Here is a 20,083-nt window from a genome sequence, read left to right on the forward strand (position 1 = left end):
TCATGATAATCCAAGGGCTGCTTTTTTTCAATGTGGGTCTAAACCCCTCAATATTTCATTCATTAATAGCTTTGTCTGGGATAGAAATATATTTTCCCTTTCTTTTTCACAGGGAAGGGAAGAAAAGAAAGTGCTAGAAAACATAGAGCTTTAAAATATTAGTTCTAGGTTGCTAATTAAGGAGAGAAGCAAACTAGAACCAAGGAGATAAATTTTCTGACAGTTAGAACAATTAGTCAGTGGAACAACTTGCCTCCAGAAATCATGAGTGCTCCAACACTGGAAGTTTTAAGGAAGAGAGTGGATAACTATTTGTCTAAATGGTATATGGTTTCCTGCCTGAGCAGGGGGTTGGACCAGAAGCCCTCCAAGGTCCCTTCCATCACTGTTATTCTGTATCTTTATCACAATTATGGTACTGATTGATATACCAAATCATAATTTCTGAATGTTTTTAAATGTGCTAAATTGTATTAAAAGTTAGTCATTTTCAGCCCTTTTGAGTTAAGGCATATTCCAGGAATAAAAAAAAATGTTTTGGTCTTTCTGTCTTATCAAACTCTCATATAAAAGAGAGTTAATGGGGAGGAAGATAAAAGTTTGCAGTGCTCAAAAAGAAAAAAAAACATTTTGCAATAAATAATGAATACAAAGAAGAGCATAAAAATTAAACTGCTTTTTGTCTCTTTCCAAACAGTGCTTTCGGTTTTGCTTATTTCATTTCCATCCCAGGTTTGAAAACAAAGCATATATACTGGGTATGTATATGAATAATTTGAATCATTATTCAAAAACAGAATGATTTACATGAACAATAAGGTTTAAATGGTATAAATCCATGGAAAAATGACATGTGCACTTAATGTCTTCTTTTTCTTAAAAAGATGGCAACATTCTATAATATAGTTAATATAGATGTAATCAAATAAATAATTTGGGTTTTCTCAGACTACTGTATCAATTGATCGGAGAGGTACTTGCCATTTTGAGATGTGTAAATGCAGTGTCAATAAACATAGTAAATATGCAAAGAATGGGATTTCAGAAGCAACCAGGAGTCTTATGGCACCTGGATGACTAACAAATAAATTCAGTTCAAGCTCTAAATTGCCATTCTGGTTTAAAAGTTAATTATTATCAGACATACAGTAGGGGAAAACCTCTTTATCAGCACAACAATTGTTCTGAACTGAGCCTGAAATGGGGTCCAATCTTAAGTCAAAAAGGCTGCCTGCAGTAGAATATTATATTAAGAGGATTAGATAGCAATCCCAAAGTGTAATTCACCTAGAATCTGGGCTTCAATTGATAAATTATATAGGTAGTCCTTGCCTTACGACCAGCCAATTAGCAACAAAAGTTATAATGGACATTGCAATTCAGGTCTGAAGTTCTGATGACAGTGTCCCCTTCCCTCCAAAACATTTACATAATTGTATTTTGGGCATTGGGGAATTTGCCTGCATTATGACCATTTGTCCCACCATCACGCAACTGTGGTTTATACATTTTTTTTGGCCAGAAATCAGCATTTACAACTGGTTTCCAGCACAAAAAAAAAAAAAAAAAACCTGCCCATTGCAATGGTTCACCTAACAACTATGGCATCCACATACTAATTGTAGCATTCACTTAATGGTTTCAGAGTTTGTATTATGACCACCACATTTACTTAATTACTGCCACAAAAATGGTGTTAAAATTGGCTCTGTTCTATGGTGACCTTGACTTACAATCAATATGTCATATTGCAAAAATTCCAGACTCCATTACAGTCATAAGTCAAGACTGTATGTATGTCATAATGGCAAAGTAAGGAGAAGTTGAAAAAAAAACAATTTAAGACAAACAAATTATTTGCTAATAAATGTTTTGCATCCCTGCCAACAGGTTACTATTTGAAAAGATGAGCACTTCACTTATATTAAGAATTGCTTATTTCATATTTTATCAATGCTCCCCCATCCTAAATTAAAATACTACTTTCCTGCAACTGTCTGCCTCTATACCTTCCCCAAGTCCTTAAATTTTTCAAACTGTAACAATATATGCCACCTCCTCACCCTCCGTCAGCTTTTTAGTACATTCATTCTCAACTCCTCTGACATCTTTCTGTATAATTGTGTGCCCATGTGTTGTATACCTGTAAAAGAGAAGCAAAGAAAAAAGTGGACATAGAAAGAATAGCTTTCATAACCCACTGTCAAGTTTGTATCATTTCATTGGAGGGGAACATAATCTAAAATATGTGTTGAGTATGAGAAAAGTCTTAACCAATATCAGAAAAATGGTTCCATAAGGAAGCAGTGAAAACTTAAAGGAATTTTAAGTCTTTGTGGAATTTAATTGGTTGTTAATGCTTTCTTGCCCTTCTCTGAGTTTTGTCCTACTCACTGTGCTTGTTTCAATGCATTTTGTACAGAACATCTTTCAGGAAAATACCACCCAGCCTTTCTCTCAAAACCATTCCACTTTGTGTTCTTCTTTCAAATTCAAACATCCCAACCATTTCATTAAAACTCCTTCCATTTTTGTCACCCATTTAATGGGTGGGGTAGAGAGACAGGCAGATGAAGAGGGATGGTGGCTATAATACCAGAATTAATATTTAAGAGGAAATTATTATTGTTTTTTTTAAAAAATGGAAATTGGACAAAGGATTTGGCTTTCTACTGCTTTTCAGGTCATCAGTTCTAAAGCTGAAATCTGTTTCACATTAAATTAATGTGAGTAAAAGCTAATTTCAGGTTATTGGGTAGAAGGGCAAACAATGCATCAACAAGAATTGTATCTAGCAATTTATGAGTAAAATCTCAGTCCCAATAAAGTAGTATGTCTTCCCCTTTTCATTTTCTCTTCTTTATCTTCACAGAACGATACACCACTTGCACTATTTTCAAATGCAATAAATTATTTTTTTAAAAAAAATAACAGCTAATATTAACTGCACTGTTGTTGAATTTTTTTTTCAAACAAAGGCAAGTAAACCTGATAGTTTCCATCCATGCATCCAGGCTTAACATAAAATAAGTTTGTTTCTATATTGGATATGATTCTGGGCATTCTCCCATCAACGTTCCCAAAAGATTGTGATACACACAATATTTTTTTTTCTTACACAGAGATAACCTTGCAATACATTGCTCAGACATTACTTCAGTGCAGAAAGAATGCGAGGTAATCTTCTCATGATTGTTCCTTATGTGATCCAATACCAAGTACCAACCCATGCCACTTCCAGGATCCCAACCACTTTTCCCACATGTAAGGATCCACCAGTTGAAAGCTTCATGTGAGATCAGCAAAGGATGAAGATTTACAGGTAGTTTGCACCTTCTGAAATCCTTGTGTTCCCCCCCAAAATAATGTGATAATGAGAAATGAGGTTGCCATGAGATGAGTCTTAAAAGGCTAAGTTTAAGTTGAAAGAAAATACTTCAAGTGTTAATGTTTTTCACCTGAAGAGCTTGCTTTCAAAAATTAGTTTATGCTGGCAGAAAGCACAAGTTTGTTTGGGTTTTTTTTTTTGCAATAAGTGATATTTACTGGAGCATGCTTTTCACAAAACAGTTATAGGAATTGGATAGGAGAAATCAATTGCACACTTGATTGCATAACTCTCCTGGATATATCCAGGCTCAGACATAATAAGTCTAATAGTGAATTTTCACAACAAAATTCTGAGAATTGGGTTTAGGGCAGACAAAAGAAACTGTCAGTTGATTGAGACAAGTTTTTCAACATAAATTATTTCTTTTATAGACAACGAATGATAGAAATCCATTAGATACTGGATTCTCTGAATTGGCTCAAAACACAATAGTCTTCACTACTTCAAAATTATTAAGAAATTCACTTTGGGGGATATAAACTAAGATTCAGAACGGCCCAAGTAATTTCTATGATGACTGTTGCTAGGAGATGTTTCAGCTTAATCATGCAATGCAGAGTTAGGGTATAACCTGTTCTTGCAGAATTCTTTATCTTTGAAGCACTAAAAGAGTTAGAATCAAAGTAAAAGATTTCCAAATTGCAAGCTATACTACATTGCAAAAACAAAAAGCATTAAAGCAAAGTGAATACCAGTTCTTATTTTCAGCAATTAAGAAGGCAATTAACTATCCAATTTATAGAAGATGCTGGAATCTGGAATATCTACCAAATGGTACCTCACTACAACAAGCTAAAATAATTATTTCATGATAACTGGCAAGCTTTAGATTCTGAACATGCTATGATGGAATGTAACAGGATGATTTCTGAAGGACAAAGTGATTTTTATCTCAGGGTGTGATGTATCATTCATAAACCTTATGGAAATAATGGTTTTGGGTGCTTCTACTATCTCATGGCACAAAAATCTCAGAATTCTTATTCTATGAAAAGAAAAAAATCTCAGCTCCTTTTGCAGAGAGCTACTGAGAATTCATTGTTGTTTGCAACCACTTTGTGCATTTAAACTTTTTACTAGGCCTGTTTTGTCCCAAAAGGCAGAAAAATCCTATTCAAACAAAATGTGACTTGTTTTCTTTTTAAATTATTTTAAAAGGACAGTCCTCTTGAATTCTTATCTGGTACATTTGGATTTCATCTTTTCCTGAAGTTTTGCTCCAGCCAAAGTCGAACCTCTTGAAGATTGTAGAAAAAAGGGCCTTTCCCCCCCAGGTAAGCAATTTTTTGTCTTTGTATAATGCATACACGCTCAAAAGAAACCCCATAAGCCACATTGGCATTATTGTCCATGCAATCAGCCACTATCTGGCACTGTGGTGGCAAAGAAAACTTCTTTAGAAGCTGGTGAGCAGCAGCACATCTGTCTTCTTGGTTCCTATGTTTCTTGACTTCAAATGAAGATGAGATACCAGGAGCAGCCCAGCCATCTGATGGGTGAGCCTCATCAATGTAGACTAACAGAAAGTCAGCCACACTAGAGAACTCTTCCACCAACTTGCCAAAGGCAGACAGCTGGTTTGTGAAGGGAGGTCAGGTAGCTGACCCAAAGTTGATTACAAGTGGACGGTCTGATTTCGCAAAGTCTAAGAGATGGCATTCACTACCATATTTTCCCATGGAGCTTTTCCATCTGCAGTTGCTGCTGCTTTCGGCAGTGCCATTAGGTATGTGGATGACATTGGAATTAGGAGCATCTCCACCCAATTTCACCTATTAATTAAAACAAAAATATAATCAATTATTATGACTTGCTGCCATTTACCTTGCATTGTCCCCCTTATTAAACAAAAACTGTTAGCTTCTCCACCTCTGAGCCCATTCAGAAATAAATTCTAGCATTTCCTGTCTTCCATTAGTTATGACAATAATTATACTGTACTGTTGTATAGATATTAATATCAATAATAGATTAAGAATCAGACTTTAAAAAAAGTAAGTCTAGTATTTCCAAGACGTCTAATTGGAACATTTCATTTCTTGGCTTTAAAAAAATTCAACTGTTGATGCTGACTAGGCTGGATAATATCCATAAAATTATTTGCAGTATGGGCTCCACCAGTCCACTGTCAGGCAGCTCAAGCACAAATCATTTTTCTCAATAAATAAATTGTGATGGTATTGAGTATTTCACATTATAGTAGGTATTAATGAGCAAATAAAAATGAAGTATAATGTTATTGATTCATATGCTTAATTGGGTCTTCTTTTTCTAGTTTTAGAACTTGTGTGGAGGACATGATACATTTTGGGCCACATTAATGTAAAAATATTGAAAACTCACATGTGGTCCTAATAGAATCTGTCTTTAATCATTTTTAATGGAATTATATAAAACAGAGTGTGACCTACTCTTTTCATTTATGACTGCTATCATGAATCCCCTTAGTTTTCTGAAGACTAAATACTTTCATTTCTTTAATTCCCTCCCTAGGGTTGAGTTTCTAACTCCCCAATTATTTTCTTTGCCTTTCTTTGGTCCCATTTTAATTTGTCTGAATCTTCTTAAAGTATATTCAAAACTGGACTGTATAGGTGAGGTGAGGTGTGACTAATTCAAAATAAAATAGAAAGATTATCATGATTAATGTATTGTACTTCTATTGATGCAGCCTGAAATGTATGCATATATTTATTTATTTTGCAGACACTTTACACTGCTGACTCACATTTAGGTTATGATAATCTACAATCTCAAGGTCGTTTGGAAATGGACTGCTGCCAGGCCAGGTATCCATGATCTTATTGCTGTGCATTGATTTCATTTTCCTAGGTTAAAAAAAAACCTTCCCCTTTTTGGCCTATTTTTTTAAATCTATTTTTCTCAGTTCTATCAAGATCAATTTGAACTTCATATCTCTTCAAGGGTTTTAATTATCCTATCCAATTATGTGTCATAGTCATATTTAATAAGTATTTTCACCACCTTGTCATTCAAGTCATTAATAAAATTGGTAGAAAGTATCTGGTCCAGGACTGCACTCCTTGCCATCTCATTTAAAACCTCCCTCTAATTTGATGAGGATATGACAAACATTTTAAAGTATCCTTTGCAAACCAGCTGTGGATCCACTTAATAGATGTATCATTCAGCTCATACTTAACTAGCATGCTAATTAGAACATTGATGTATTCTCTCTCTTTCTCTCTGTAGTATATATATGGCTAAAATGAAGATACTATTATCCATATGAAATTCAGCTCTATATTCTGGCAAAGCTATTGATGATTTAACATATCTCGTTTATTTTATTGATTTCTATTGAGCTTTCTGCTCAAAATACCGTATATACTGTAGTTTCCTTCTATTCCCCCCCCCCCCACACACAACTTTGTTGTTGCTGAAGAAAACCTACTGAACCTAAGTCATGCTGTTTGCTTTTAGACCAGGGCTGTCAAATTCCTGGCCATGCATTATGCTCTGGCTATGCCCATGCCCGATTTGAGGGGGAAAGTTTCAATACATCATGTGACACCGCCAGGACAACGTGAGTTTGACACCCTGGTTCTAGACCATGCTACATGGATATCCAAGACAATATACCACTCCATGCAATCAAAACCAGAATTGTTCTATAGTTATTTCTTTATTTTTATCCCACCTTTATTATTTTTATTACTAACTCAAGACAGCAAACCACAGATGGGTTCCTACTGGTTCGGACTGGTTCGGCTGAGTAGGTAATAACGGCCTGCCATGCCCCCGAAACAATTTCTATCGGAGGCACCATAGGCACCGTCATCTTGTTCTTTGTTTCTGCACATGTGCAGAAGCATTTTTTACTAATGCACATGCGTGTGTAGCGCACATCAAGCACATGCAAAACACATCCCTGAGTCAACCAGCAGTAGCAGAAGCCAGAACCAATCCCTGCAGCAAACATAACTAATATTCCTTCCTCCTATTTTCTACACAACAACAACATTGTGAGGTGAGTTGGCTGAGAGAGACTAACTGGTCCAAAGTCACCCAACCAGCTTTCATGCCTCAGGCAGGAGTGGAACTCACAGTCTTCCTGTTTCTAGCCTGGCGCTTTAATCAGTAGAACAAACCGACTCTCAATTTGTATTAAATATAAAACTAGTTCTGTCAGTTGTGACTTCCTGTTTGTTTTTCCAAATTATAAAAAGCAAGATTTGTATGATAGTACTACCCTGTTGAAGGTTTCCCTAAGCAATATTTAATGCCATTCTTTAAAAATTGGGAACTTAAAATATGGAAGAAGAAAAAGAAGGAAAACCCCTATATCCAGGATTTTTGCTATTATTGTTCTTTCATTTATCAAACCCTCTTAGTGCCGAGACATTGGTTTAATTATGTTCTAACAAAGGAATATTTAACAAGTGCCTTCCAATCAAGGGATCACAACTGACTCAGGAATTAAATAATACTAGTTTTACGTCATCACATATCTGGAAAGAAACCAGGATATCCCCCAGTATGGATTGCATCACTGAGTTTCCCACATCAGCAAAAGAAATCTTGTGGCCACAGGTTATCATATTATTATTATTTTTTTGCTGTTAGAAGTCCTTGTGTTTGTTTGGAAAAATTGTCCTTAATGAGACAGGCTTGCCAAACAAGCATTCACAAGGCCTCCTCTGCTCTTGCAACAGAGTAATTAGGTCGGTGCCTTGTTCTGTGCTAGCATTAGCCACTCCAAAAAGCCAATCCTGACTAGTAGTTAATGCTTAGACACAACTGGCTGCATCTCCTGCTAATTGGTCTTGATGAAGCTGTAACATTCCCAAAGGTCATCTTTATTCTAGCAGGTTGAGAGATGGGATTGACATCCATTTCGAGGGACTGTTTGGTTTCTTTGTTGTTGTCATTCATTACTGAAGAGGGTGGAATTAACTCTTGGAAAAATACCTACAACGCGTCGCAGTGAAATGTCATCCAAAATAAATAAATTAAAAAAAATATTTCTCTGCCAAACTTCTTTTGAAATTACAGACAAAGGCAGCAAGAGAGCAGTTTGGAGAAGGAAACCCAGGAAATTTCACTCACACGCAATATTTCTGGCTCCGGCTTTCTTCTCCTATAACCATGGACTTCTTTTCTAACAAGCTAGTTCCATAGTCTACCATGGAGCTCTATGAAAATGGGATTGAATTTCTGTCTGACCAAGTTTTCCCCTGTAAGGAATATAGGATGCTGCTCTTCCACCACTAGCTCTGTTGAACTGAAAGCAGCAGTTCAAGTTATCCATGCTTTCTTTGACTTCTCTCCTTCTGTCCACTGAAGATTGTACAGTGAAAAGGATGAATGCATAATTGATTTATTGATTTTATTGCTTCAAGGTGAGCTGTGGTCACATCGTTTAAAATTGTACTGGGACACATTTAGCTTATACTGACAGCTTCTGGTAAATTGCTCATTTTTTTCATACATCTAAATATCATCAGATCTAGTGGCAGTGAATTCTATAAGCCAATTACACATCAATGAAGTCACACTATCATTTATTTGTCTCAGGACTAATTCAATTCATATCAAACCCCAGTGAATCTTACCTATTAGCAATGGATAATTTCCCTGCCTAAATCTAAGTTTTCCAATCTTGGCAACTTGAAGACACGTGGACTTTAAACTTCAGAATTCCCCAACCAGTTGGTTGGGAAATTCTGGGAGTTTAAAGTCCACGTGTCTTCAAGTTCAGTGGTGGGACTTGAATAACTTAACTACTGGTTTTCTAGTTGGGTAGGTGTGGCTGGTTGGTCATGTGACTGGGGCGTAACAACACTCATCATACCCAGCCCCATCACCCAGTCACTCACCTCAAAGGGAGAGGTAGGATTCAGCTGGTTGGGGCTAATGCCACCACTGGCTGGCTCTACCCCGCCCATTTTTTAGCCTGGTTTTTTTTGCCATTTTGGGCTGTTTTCAGGTGGTTTCCAGGACATTTGGGGGGCTGTTTTCTGGACCATTTTTGGGCCATTTTCTGGGCCATTTTAGGCCATTTGTTGGGCTACTTTTGACTCGAAAATCTGCCCAAAATGTCCACAAAATGGCCCAGAAAACAGTCCTAAAAACGAGTGAGGGTAGGACCAGACAGTGGTGGGCTTTGCATAGAATTTAACTACCGGTTCGCCAAGACCAGTGTGAACCGGCAACAGCCCACCTCTGTTCAAGTTGCCAAGATGGGAACTTCTGGCCTAGGTCATTGTCATTACCTTCCTAGATGAAAGTTGTTTTGTAAATACAGTTCAATATGCAGTTTTATTTAATACTCTAAGGAATAGGAATCCCTCTTTAATCCCTCCCTAAGTCTAAGGAATCCCTCTTTAATATTATATTCAGGAACAAGACCATGATTGGCTTGCTTATGCAGGCAAAGTGAAAAATGAGGTGTCAAAGGCAAGGAGACAAGAGTCTGATTCATAAATCACTGACTGGAATTAGAATTACCAGCATAGCATTCATGAACAAAATATTCTACCCTTTGCACAATTTTCTCCCTCTTTAAGGAGCAACTTTAAGTCTTTTCAAATTCTCCATAGGGGTTAGACTGCCAGACTGTGTCAGTTCCTTGCAGAAAAGAGATGTTGCCAAATAATCAATGGGCTCAGGCACCAGTCATTTAAACCCAGACATAATATATTAGAGTTATATTCAGAATTCCTTTGAGCAGTCAGAAATATTTGAAGATTTACTCTTTTTATTTTGTTCCATTCACAGACATCCAAATTTCTTAGTAGTCTGTCATTTCACAATGATTCATCCAAATCTTCACAGCTACTGCCACGAGAACAGTTCATAGCTGCTATTGTGTTGTTGTTTTTCTCTGACAGGACCCACAATTTTGCTGTGCTCTTCAGTGGCCCTATTCATTATATACAGTTCCTGGAAAGCCACACCTCTAAAGCGCCAGATGCTGGAAATATACTTTTTTCCAAAATGGCATTTCCTTGATCTTACCAGTGGCTGGAATCAGTCCATCTCTTTTTTCCCCCACCCACAACTGACACTTCCCAGTGGTTCAAATGATTCCTTATGGTAAACACACAGTGGCCCTAAATGCTAACGTTTCTTATGCTTCATCCAGAAGAGCAAATGGTTTTATGAAGATTTCAGAACTTTCTTGACTCAAATCAGAGAGGGAATTTTTTTATGGCCAGAAGCTGCAGCTAACATTTTTATAGAGGATGAGGGCTTAAGTGTAAAGAGATGGTGAAGTTTGGAGTTTGGGGACATTTAAATAAAATTAAGACTATCTCAGAATCTTTACAGCAGTTTCTGAATTTTTCTTGCTTCCAAATGATGGGGAATCTTTCTATTGTTTTTGGTACCTGACTGAAAATTGCATTGAGGATTTTAAAAGACCAGGAAGCACTGGAACTTCAGGTTTTTGATTCCTGGCTTAGATATAATAATTATTTATTCATAGATTCAATAATTATATCAGCGAAAAATGAGGTTGAAATAGGCACTGTCATTTTTAAGTTAGGAATTACATTATTTTGTCAAAAACAGTATCAAAAAAACTCAAGCAAGTTGTGAATTATTTGAAAGGACATAAACTGATCCCCTTCTATATCAAAGTAACATGAAAAACAATCTGAGATCTTGTTTTTCAGAAACAGTTTGTGCAAATTTTCACCTGAATATTCTACTAAGATCAATTCTCATGCAATATACATTGTTCATGACTCTAAATGTCATTTGTGGAAAAGTTAGCCACTATCAACTAAGCATCCAAATATGGCTATTTTGGACTTAGAACTATTGGAGCAGATTTTTAAAAAATAGAGAGTTTTTTTCATAAGTTTCTCTCATGAAATGCAAGGAAAGATACTTCTTTGAATTCCATGCCAAAATAAGCAAAGATGATGAAATCAAATGGGTATAGGCTGAAAGGCTATGTTCTACTACCCCAAAAACCAGCCAAAATATCTCTGACCCGTATGTCAAACAGACGTGTTAAAAAAAATCCCACCCACTCTTCTTTACAATATTTCTTCTGTCTTTATACATATTGCTTCTACAATGATTCCATAATATTTCATATTAGTGAGATTTAGTGAGATGTCATTTAGGAAAGTATTGCAGAGACATTCACTGTAAAAAGCAAATCATGAATAGACATTAACCAAGAACTATTTCTCAGACTTGTACATTCATACAGACTTTCCAAAAGTACAAACCTACACAGAACCTCATGTGAATACATGGTTATGATCATATATCAATTTAAGGCACTGAAATGCTTTACATTTCATTTACAAACATAGAAAGTGTTGCACAGGGGAGAAGTTCTACAAGGTTAACATTGACAGCTGAAATGATCCTTCCCCCACTGTTGGAATAATTTACTGATTTTCTTTACAGTTCTATAAATAATTCCCACGTTCCAGAGACCAAGTCTTTTCTGAAAGCAGCAGTTATGGATTGTTGAACTGAAAGAGGTAAGGGGACTGCTAAATTAGATTATAAAAACATGTTGGCTTGCCCCCCTGCCCACCTCCAACAACATTCTTTACATATACCAGCACCTGGAACAAGAGTTGCCCTTTGACAATTTGATGGGGATGTTCCAAACCAGGGCAATTGCTCTTGGCTGCTGGATTTTTCTTCTGTTCTGATTCATAGAGAGTAAGCGCCTTGAATAGCTATGCCAATTGACACCAAAGAAAAAATCTAAGGGAAATAGAGTTCAGAGTAGAGTAGAACTCCTGTTTCTAGGAGTTAATGTTTTCTCCTGATGTGGAGAACGCACATACTTGATGTGTACAAATATATTATTGTCTTTTGGACCTTCAGACATTTTTCTCATAAGAACGCCCTGATCTGAAATACAGGTTAGTATTAATCAGTAGTATCTGAAATACTACTAAAATCCTGGAAGCCTTACAAACCATGAAAGAAAAAAGTACAGCCATTTAAGTAAATTTTGCTGCAACCTTTCACTGACTTAATGCCCTTTAGGTTAAATTTCAGTAAAAGGCTTCTTTGTACCTTGAGAACAGAATGCAAAATGATTCAATTCCTGATCTATAAAGATGAGACTTTGGTCAACTTGAAGAGCCAAGGTGGCGCAGTGGTTAAATGCAGCACTGCAGGCTACTGCTAGATCAGCAGGTCAGCGGTTCAAATCTCACCGGCTCAGGGTTGACTCAGCCTTCCATCCTTCCGAGGTGGGTAAAATGAGGACCCAGATTGTTGGGGGCAATATGCTGACTCTCTGTAAACCGCTTAGAGAGGCCTGAAAGGCCTATGAAGTGGTATATAAGTCTACTGCTATTGCTATTGCTATTGCTATTGCTATCTTGTGCTAACAAGCCCTCAAGTAGCATTTCTGACTCTGATCTCAGAGATTGTTTGAGGTATCTTCAATCATTGTAAGGCTTTCAGTAAACCATGAAAAGCTGTAAGAAGAGTCATAGTAACCTCTAATCATATATAAACAAAGACATACACTGCATATACTGCACTTTCTCTTCACCCAGCTGCATCAGGTTTCTTGACCTCTGGCTCTGGTTCTTAAAATAAAACTATAATTTAAGATACCATTTTTTACTTCAGAAATCCTCAGAAACCTTTGCACTGACCCACAAATGTCATCGACTGCCATTTGAGAGCTAGTCTGGTATAGTCATTAGTGTGCTGAAGTTGTAACAGAGAGCTACATTCTACTCCACCATCAGCCATGGAAGTTCACCTTTGGGTCAGTCATATTTTCCCAGCTCAATCTACCTATTGTTGTGGGGAAAATAGCTTTATGTACAATGCCATAACAAAATATAAATTTAACAAATACCATAATTTCTAGTTAAGTTAATTAGTGCTCCCTCTGACTAATATGGAACCATTAAAAAGTGGCATCTAGCTAGTGCCTATCTTCAATTACTCCAGCACAACAAATTAATAAATATAGTGGAGCTTTTTCTCTTTTAAAAGCCTTGATATGTGATATGGTGCAATGGCACCTTAATTTGAAACTCTGGATGATAAGAGAATGCTAATGCCCACCCCCATGTTCCTGGGTTTCCTCTACAATGATTTACAATAATTCCTTGTTTACTTTAGCCCTCCGCAGTACCACTGAACCAGAAATAAAGTGACTGTACTGCCAGATATTGCCATGGGACCATAGTATTGATTAAAATCTATTAAAATTTGTTGTGTAGTTGCAGTATATAGCACATGCTTTGCAAGCAGAAAATCATGGGTTCAATTTCTGTTACTGTACTTCTACTTTCAACTACAAAGTCAGCTTCTGATGTCATGCTGACCTTTACAGAATAGTAATATAGCCAGAGTCCTATTTTTCTACTTTTATGACTCGAACACTAGTTGCTCAGAGATGAGAAAGACAAAGAGCTTTGGCTTCTCTTCTCTTTGGTGGATTTCCCAGAGATCCCTGACCAAATAGGGCACTAGAATAGGTAGGCCTTTTATCTGGTCCAGAAAAAAAGATCATATTTTATATTTCATATTTATATGAAATTACAATTTAAGCCTGAGTGACCCTTTCTTTGCAAAGGAGCAAAAAAAATATGTTTGGGACTTCAGGAAAATTCATACAGACCTGAAGATCAAACAAAGGAGATTTCAATGTACTGTATATTGCATGAACCTTTGGATTCCTTCCATTTTCTACTAAGAATCACATCCTTCCCATTACCTATCCATAATAATAAACTCATCCTATACTTTTATTTTTTAACCTCCCACTTAGCGGAGAAATCTGCTTTGCAAGTAAAAACTGCCTTATAAAAAAAAATATAAAACTGGACATTTATATGTGCCAAACTATTTATGCAATCGCAGAAGGATATCCCTGAAAATGAAGTTTTGCTGAATATTATTCCTATCTTTATTCCTGGAATTTATAAAGTGAGATTCCAGGCAAGGTTGAAGCTCTGTCTTATGAAAAGGGTGGCATTACCTCATCTACACCTCCCACAAAAGTCCAGCAATGACTTGAATATTGTTTGTATAGTTTCTATACATATATTCTACATACAGGTCAAACATGGTGGCACTAAGCCTGTATTGGATGACCTATAGAAATGACAACAAGTCATTTGCACATACATTAGCTGGGGTGGGGTGGGAAGCATTATGTTTTCATAATATATGATGAAATAGAACTGCCTTTTCCATTCTAATAGTTAAGTACCTTTTGGAGCAAGTATATGAAGTGCTCTCAGAAAAAAAGCCCTTTCTTTGACCTCTTCTTCTAAAGTGTTAAGTGACCCAGTGTTATAAACCCTATCAACTCTATTAGCCCTCATTATGATAATTAGCCTTGTTATAAAGAACTGATCTATGCAACATAGGGTGTGCTTGCCTCCTGGGGCTGCTTTTCAAATGACAAGGAGGAAACAGTGCAAAACAGAACCCCATTGAACCTGGCAGGTGTTCAAAACTGAAAAGCAAAGTTCAACAAAGTTCGATGTAGAAAGTACTTACTAAAGCTGGATACCCAAAGCAAAAAAAATGAGCAAATAAAAGGGAATCATCAGTAACTCTATCTAAAGAAACATAATCTGTAACTAGCAGTTTTAACAACAAATTGCTCCATATTATATTGGCCAGTAAGCAAATTTATTGTACTTTGAATTTTAATTTCAGCATGGCTTTTAATAGAGTTTGCCCACTATGCCAGCTTTCTAACAACACAACTAAGTTCCTTCTTTCTGCTCCTGGCAATGATAGCCTGCTGAAGAGAAGGCGAAGAGGCAAGTGCTCAACTCAGAACAGGTGCAATGTTAATTACCCATCACTCCATATAGTCTGAAGGTCCATTCAATTGCTTTTAGTTATTTGGCTTTGTTATTCTAAATCATATTCATACACATTCTAGGATGCTCCAGTGCAAAATGAGATGTATAAAGTATTGATTTATTTTAAAGCTTTTAGTCTTTCTTTCTTGGTACCCTTCCCTCACAAGGGAGTTAACAAGACAATATAATCAAATGAATGAAATATAGCAGTAGATAAGCATTTTGATATTAAGTCTAAAATGTGGAACAGAACAAGTATTTAAAGATTACAGTGATAGGAAAAGATTTCCGAAGGCATAGAGTTACCTATGAAAGAAAAGGCCCTATCTTGGATGTCTACTACCAAGAGATGTTATGACGGATCAGAGTACAATAATTGATGCTGATTTTAATGCTGCTAGGGATTGAAATAAATACAGACCATCTTTCAATTTACATGGTCTGAAATATATTTTTAAAGAAAACCAGCCTTTTGCATCAGGTCTGGAGGCAAACAGGTCTCTGATATAACCCCTGTTGAATAGATATAATAAAATCTGAGTAACTGGCACCCACAAACATTCTTCCTGCCAATTGTAGCTTTTAAACTAACTTTAAGAACAGTTCATTATGTATAATATTACAGCAACCTTATGTAGACATTACAAATACATATGTCACTATAGTTAAATCAGCTTTCTCTAGATAGGATAGTCAAGTTTCTTTAACCTAATATATTTTTTATCATCATTTCAATATCAGATCCAAGAGTATTTCAAGACTGGGTACCTGGTCCTTTAATAAGGAAGATGATTCCATTTGGTGCATGAAATATCTAATTTATAGTATTTTGACATAGATTGCTGCATATATTTTTTAGACTGGAGCAGGACAAGCAACCAACATCTACAATATGGCTGCAAGAAACTATCAAATGCAAAGATTCTGCAGAGCCAGAGGAAATACAATTGGCTTCTTCCACTGGCCAGCTAATTGGCACGATCTATTGACAACCTGAAAACAAATTCTTGGTGTTCTGTTGCCATTAGTGGTGGAGACAAAGCATTTTTTTCTGACAGGCAACAGAATAGTCTGACTATTATGACTATGGGATAGGTTAGCTGGGCTTTGCTCAAATACATTAGTGATGCAGTTGAGTAAAAATGGAATCACTTTATGAAAATGAGACTCAAGCATAGTACATCATCCTTTTTCTCTTTATTGTTGTATAGGGAAAATACAGTCATCCCTTTGTAATATGTATGTTCTTTTCATACAAACTTCACTGGGAGTTATTAAATTAAATTATTTGCTCATCTTGTCTAGTATAAACCTTTGTTTTGTTCTCCCATAAGCATCTTGCAGAATAGTATGACCTTCAAAGAAATATCACCTCCAGTACTTCTATGAATGATAGTCTTTGTGTCTGGTGCAGAAATGGTTATCCTTTGTAGGGGTAAAAAATGAAATAAAAGAAATTGAATGGGGGGGGGCACAGGTTGATTTAGAATGTGCAGTGTCAAAGAAAATACTTTTCATATGTTCATCTATGTATGAAAGTTGGGTATTAATCAAAATATTGTTTGAATAATTGTTTTTTGGTGGAATGCTTGAAATGTTCAGATGCAAAAAAAAATGCTTCAAAGAATGCATTGATGAACAGGTGTTTATAAATATATTACAGAGTAGGAGCAGGAAGAACTGAAGAACTGGGCAGAAGAGTTTTAATAACATAATAGTGAAAATGCTATTATTTGCCTAAGGGAAATATTTGCTTGTTTGCCCGTCTACTGGAACTGTTAGTAGTTAACCTAGGCTGCATTTCTTGTACACTACATTGGAGGAAGGGATTCAGGATTACAAAATATATTTTACAGGTTATTGTATTAAAGCCAGTATGATATATTGCATAATTCTCTTCAGCAGAATGATGAGCATCTGATACCCAAAGGAGTATGTCATTCAAGTGCACAGATCAAAACAGTCAGGATTTATACTACTTCAAAAAGTGTTGTGGTATGTAGTTCTTCAAACAAGACAAATACTGTATGGGTTTGTTTTTTTTACTACTCCCGGCAAAATTTTAATATAGGTCAAGATATTAAAACGTCCCCAAATAAATACATGTTTGCAATTTTAAATAGTCATAAAATATGATTCTCTGATTCTTTTTTAGCACCAATACTTTCTGTCTTTTGGGGGGGAAATGTCAGCTCAGTGAATCCACCAAATATTAATGTTTCAAGCCTTTTTCCCCCTTGGGAAGAAAGTTAAAACAAAGCAACTGACTGAAATCTGGGCACAACATTCACTATTGTATATAATAGCATATAGGTCTGCATCTACACTATTGCCTTAAAGAATGTCTACACTTCTGTACAAATTCTGCAGTGAAAGAATTTCAATATTGCCAAACTTCAAGATACCAATAACATTCTGGCAAAATATTTCCTACCACAGGATCTACAGAAGCGGAAAAATGTTTCTACAGAAATGTAAAAAATCTTTTGTTTATCTAGAAACATTTATTGAACATTGTGAGAGTTATTTTATTAAAGAACAATTCTACCTATTAAGCGGAAACATATGCAGAGAGTTATCCCTGGGTACCTAAGACTCCAATTTACTCTTGATGATACTATCATGGGAGCTCTCCATGGTGCAAGAGATCCCTCAGAAGTATATATATATATACTACAGAAAAGGCTAAAATGGAAAAATCTGTTGAATAACTTTTTTGGCAAAAATAGAAAGCACCTTTGATACCAACCAAAAGCAAGTATCTTCCTATCTAAGGTAATGAAAAGGTTGGATTTATCTATCTCAGGTAACATAACCAAGGCTTCTTTGAATTTTGTATTCAAATTCTGTATTGTATGTTCACCCTAGCTGAAAGATACCTATTATTCTTTCAGAGATTTTTTTTTCTTTTTCAGAAAATCAATTTTAGGAATTTAAGTTTTCTGCTTTGTCAGAAACTGGGGAAATACCAAGCCATAAAATGATGTCAATAGGACAAGTTCCCCCCAATTATGATTTGGAGGGGGGGGTCAGCCAATCAGTTAATTAACCACAAGTATTGAAAATCTTTGTACTCTTCTGAAAAATTTTGTGCTCCTCTTGCAAAATGCAAGAACAACCTGCAGTTTCTTGCAAGGGATATATGCATTAGTTCAAAAACTGACAATTACCTTCCCCACTTCACTGTTTCCATCTGCAAAATTGAAATTGGGCCAGAAAAACTGTGTATGGCTACTTTTGCAGATGGAAATAGGTGAAGTGAAGATGATTTCCTATTAATTCTGCCTACCATTTTAAATAGTGACAATACATATATTCTCATGATTGCTTAAGTTTAGTAGCTGGCAGTATGAGAAATTTGTCTGTTATGTCTGAAGTTCTACATATCTTTGGACTCATCTAACTTTACCATTATATTCACAAAGGAAAGAGAGGGGAATTTGTCACTCACTCTGTGCCTGTGTGCATGTGTATATTTATATGCACCAGAAAAGAAGTGTTTGGAGGGCACAAAAAAATCACCAACAAGGGCAATAGTGCAATATCTGCTTAGACCTTAATATAGTGCTATTAATTACTCAGGAAGTGAACTCTACAGAAAAGGTTTTAAAAACAGAATAGCTCAACCCAAGCAAGGAAATTAGAATATGAAAGTATATCTCTTAATAAAACAACACTGAAACAAATGAGATGGTACCAAAATTAGATAGATTAGATTACCAAATTAATACATTATGCACTAAATGCCTAGGATAGTAATATTTACAATTTTGTCTTCATTTAGTAAATGTTATATCAACTTCACACACATGCTGTCTTAATACCTCTTCCTCTCTGCAGTGGAGCCCAAGGACTCTCTTCAGATGTTTGGTCTTCAGACCATGCCTGTCCACACACACCTACCTGCTTGTAGGCATCTAGGAGAAAGCTATTCCAGACGCAGCGCAAGCCCTCTGATGTGAGCATCCTTCGCCATTCACCACGTGCAGCTTTGGAGCAACTCAGAAGAAGCACCATGTGCTTCAAGAGGACCACCGAGTCATAGAGGGCGAGGAAAAGGCAGTTAGAGAAAAAAACCGGCAGGATCTGAAGTGTGATCAACAGGTCAATGCTCAACAAACCCATCTTGCTTGCTCCTCTTCTTCAAAGGGTTCTCGGAGTTCCCTTTTCATACCCTGTGTGCCCTCATGAAAAATAATAATAAAAATAATGAAACATAAGGGTCTTTTTAAAAATTCATAGTGCTCCGTTAGCTCTCTTTCAATGTTGGCTCAGTTCTTACTTCAGTAGAGCTGCTTAAAAGAAAAAGGGAAGCACCACGCCAACATGAACGTTTTTCCACCCTGAGCTGCTTTTAATTTTTAAAAAACTCTAACTCAAACTACTGTTGTTTTTACTTAGCCAGAAGCCCTTTGCAGTCCTCTAAACAGAGAGGGGGGAGAGAGAGAGAGACGGGCTGCAAATTGCCTGTAATTCTAAAATTGAAACGAAACAGGCTAACTTTCCTCTAATTTTCTCCTATTTCAGTAGTTTTCCTCATTCTTTTATTACCGGAGCTACCAGGTGAAATACTTCTTTTCCCTGTCAAGGGAGGGCTCTAGAGGAAAGTCTTTGCACACAAACTTTCTGCTCTTCCCCTCGCTAGCTGGGCTGGCTCTGCTCAGCCTCTCTCCCTGCCACTCTTCCGTCTCTCTGCCTCTCGCTATCTGCCTGTGGTACAAAGTGCTTTTCCTCTGGAGTCCTCGCTTGGTTCCCTCAAGCCTTTTATACATTCCCTGGCTAATTGCTGCAATAGAGAAATGAAACCCTAATCTTAGTAAAGATCTTGACGTCAATGTAAAAGAGGGCTTTACTTTGGCCAGGACTACAGTGAATAGAAAAGTAAAATTCTCAAAACTTT

General features: G+C 36.4%; 1 protein-coding gene and 2 long non-coding RNA genes across 3 annotated transcripts; 2 read left to right on the top strand and 1 right to left on the bottom strand.

Moving 5' to 3' along the window:
- The first annotated feature begins 700 nt into the window (after positions 1 to 700).
- On the top strand, positions 701 to 4,665 carry LOC148049733 (uncharacterized). Its single transcript, XR_015697964.1, has 3 exons — positions 701 to 758; positions 3,123 to 3,322; positions 4,550 to 4,665. It is a non-coding gene; the product is annotated as an uncharacterized LOC148049733 (long non-coding RNA).
- DIO2 (iodothyronine deiodinase 2) lies at positions 3,359 to 20,072 on the bottom strand. Its single transcript, XM_014064299.2, has 2 exons — positions 19,087 to 20,072; positions 3,359 to 5,163 (listed from the first exon to the last, which is right to left on the bottom strand). Exons 1-2 carry the CDS (start codon positions 19,306 to 19,308, stop codon positions 4,543 to 4,545), a joined length of 843 nt encoding a protein of 280 aa, XP_013919774.1. The 5' UTR covers positions 19,309 to 20,072; the 3' UTR covers positions 3,359 to 4,542.
- LOC148049734 (uncharacterized) lies at positions 5,840 to 19,160 on the top strand. The gene is made up of 4 exons (XR_015697962.1): positions 5,840 to 6,180; positions 11,783 to 11,859; positions 17,086 to 17,178; positions 19,024 to 19,160. It is a non-coding gene; the product is annotated as an uncharacterized LOC148049734 (long non-coding RNA).
- Positions 20,073 to 20,083: the final 11 nt, after the last annotated feature.

Source organism: Thamnophis sirtalis, unplaced genomic scaffold, assembly GCF_051295495.1.
Source record: "Thamnophis sirtalis isolate CommonGarterSnake01/CBP01778 unplaced genomic scaffold, rThaSir2_p1.2 scaffold_1, whole genome shotgun sequence".
Lineage (NCBI taxonomy): Eukaryota > Metazoa > Chordata > Lepidosauria > Squamata > Natricidae > Thamnophis > Thamnophis sirtalis.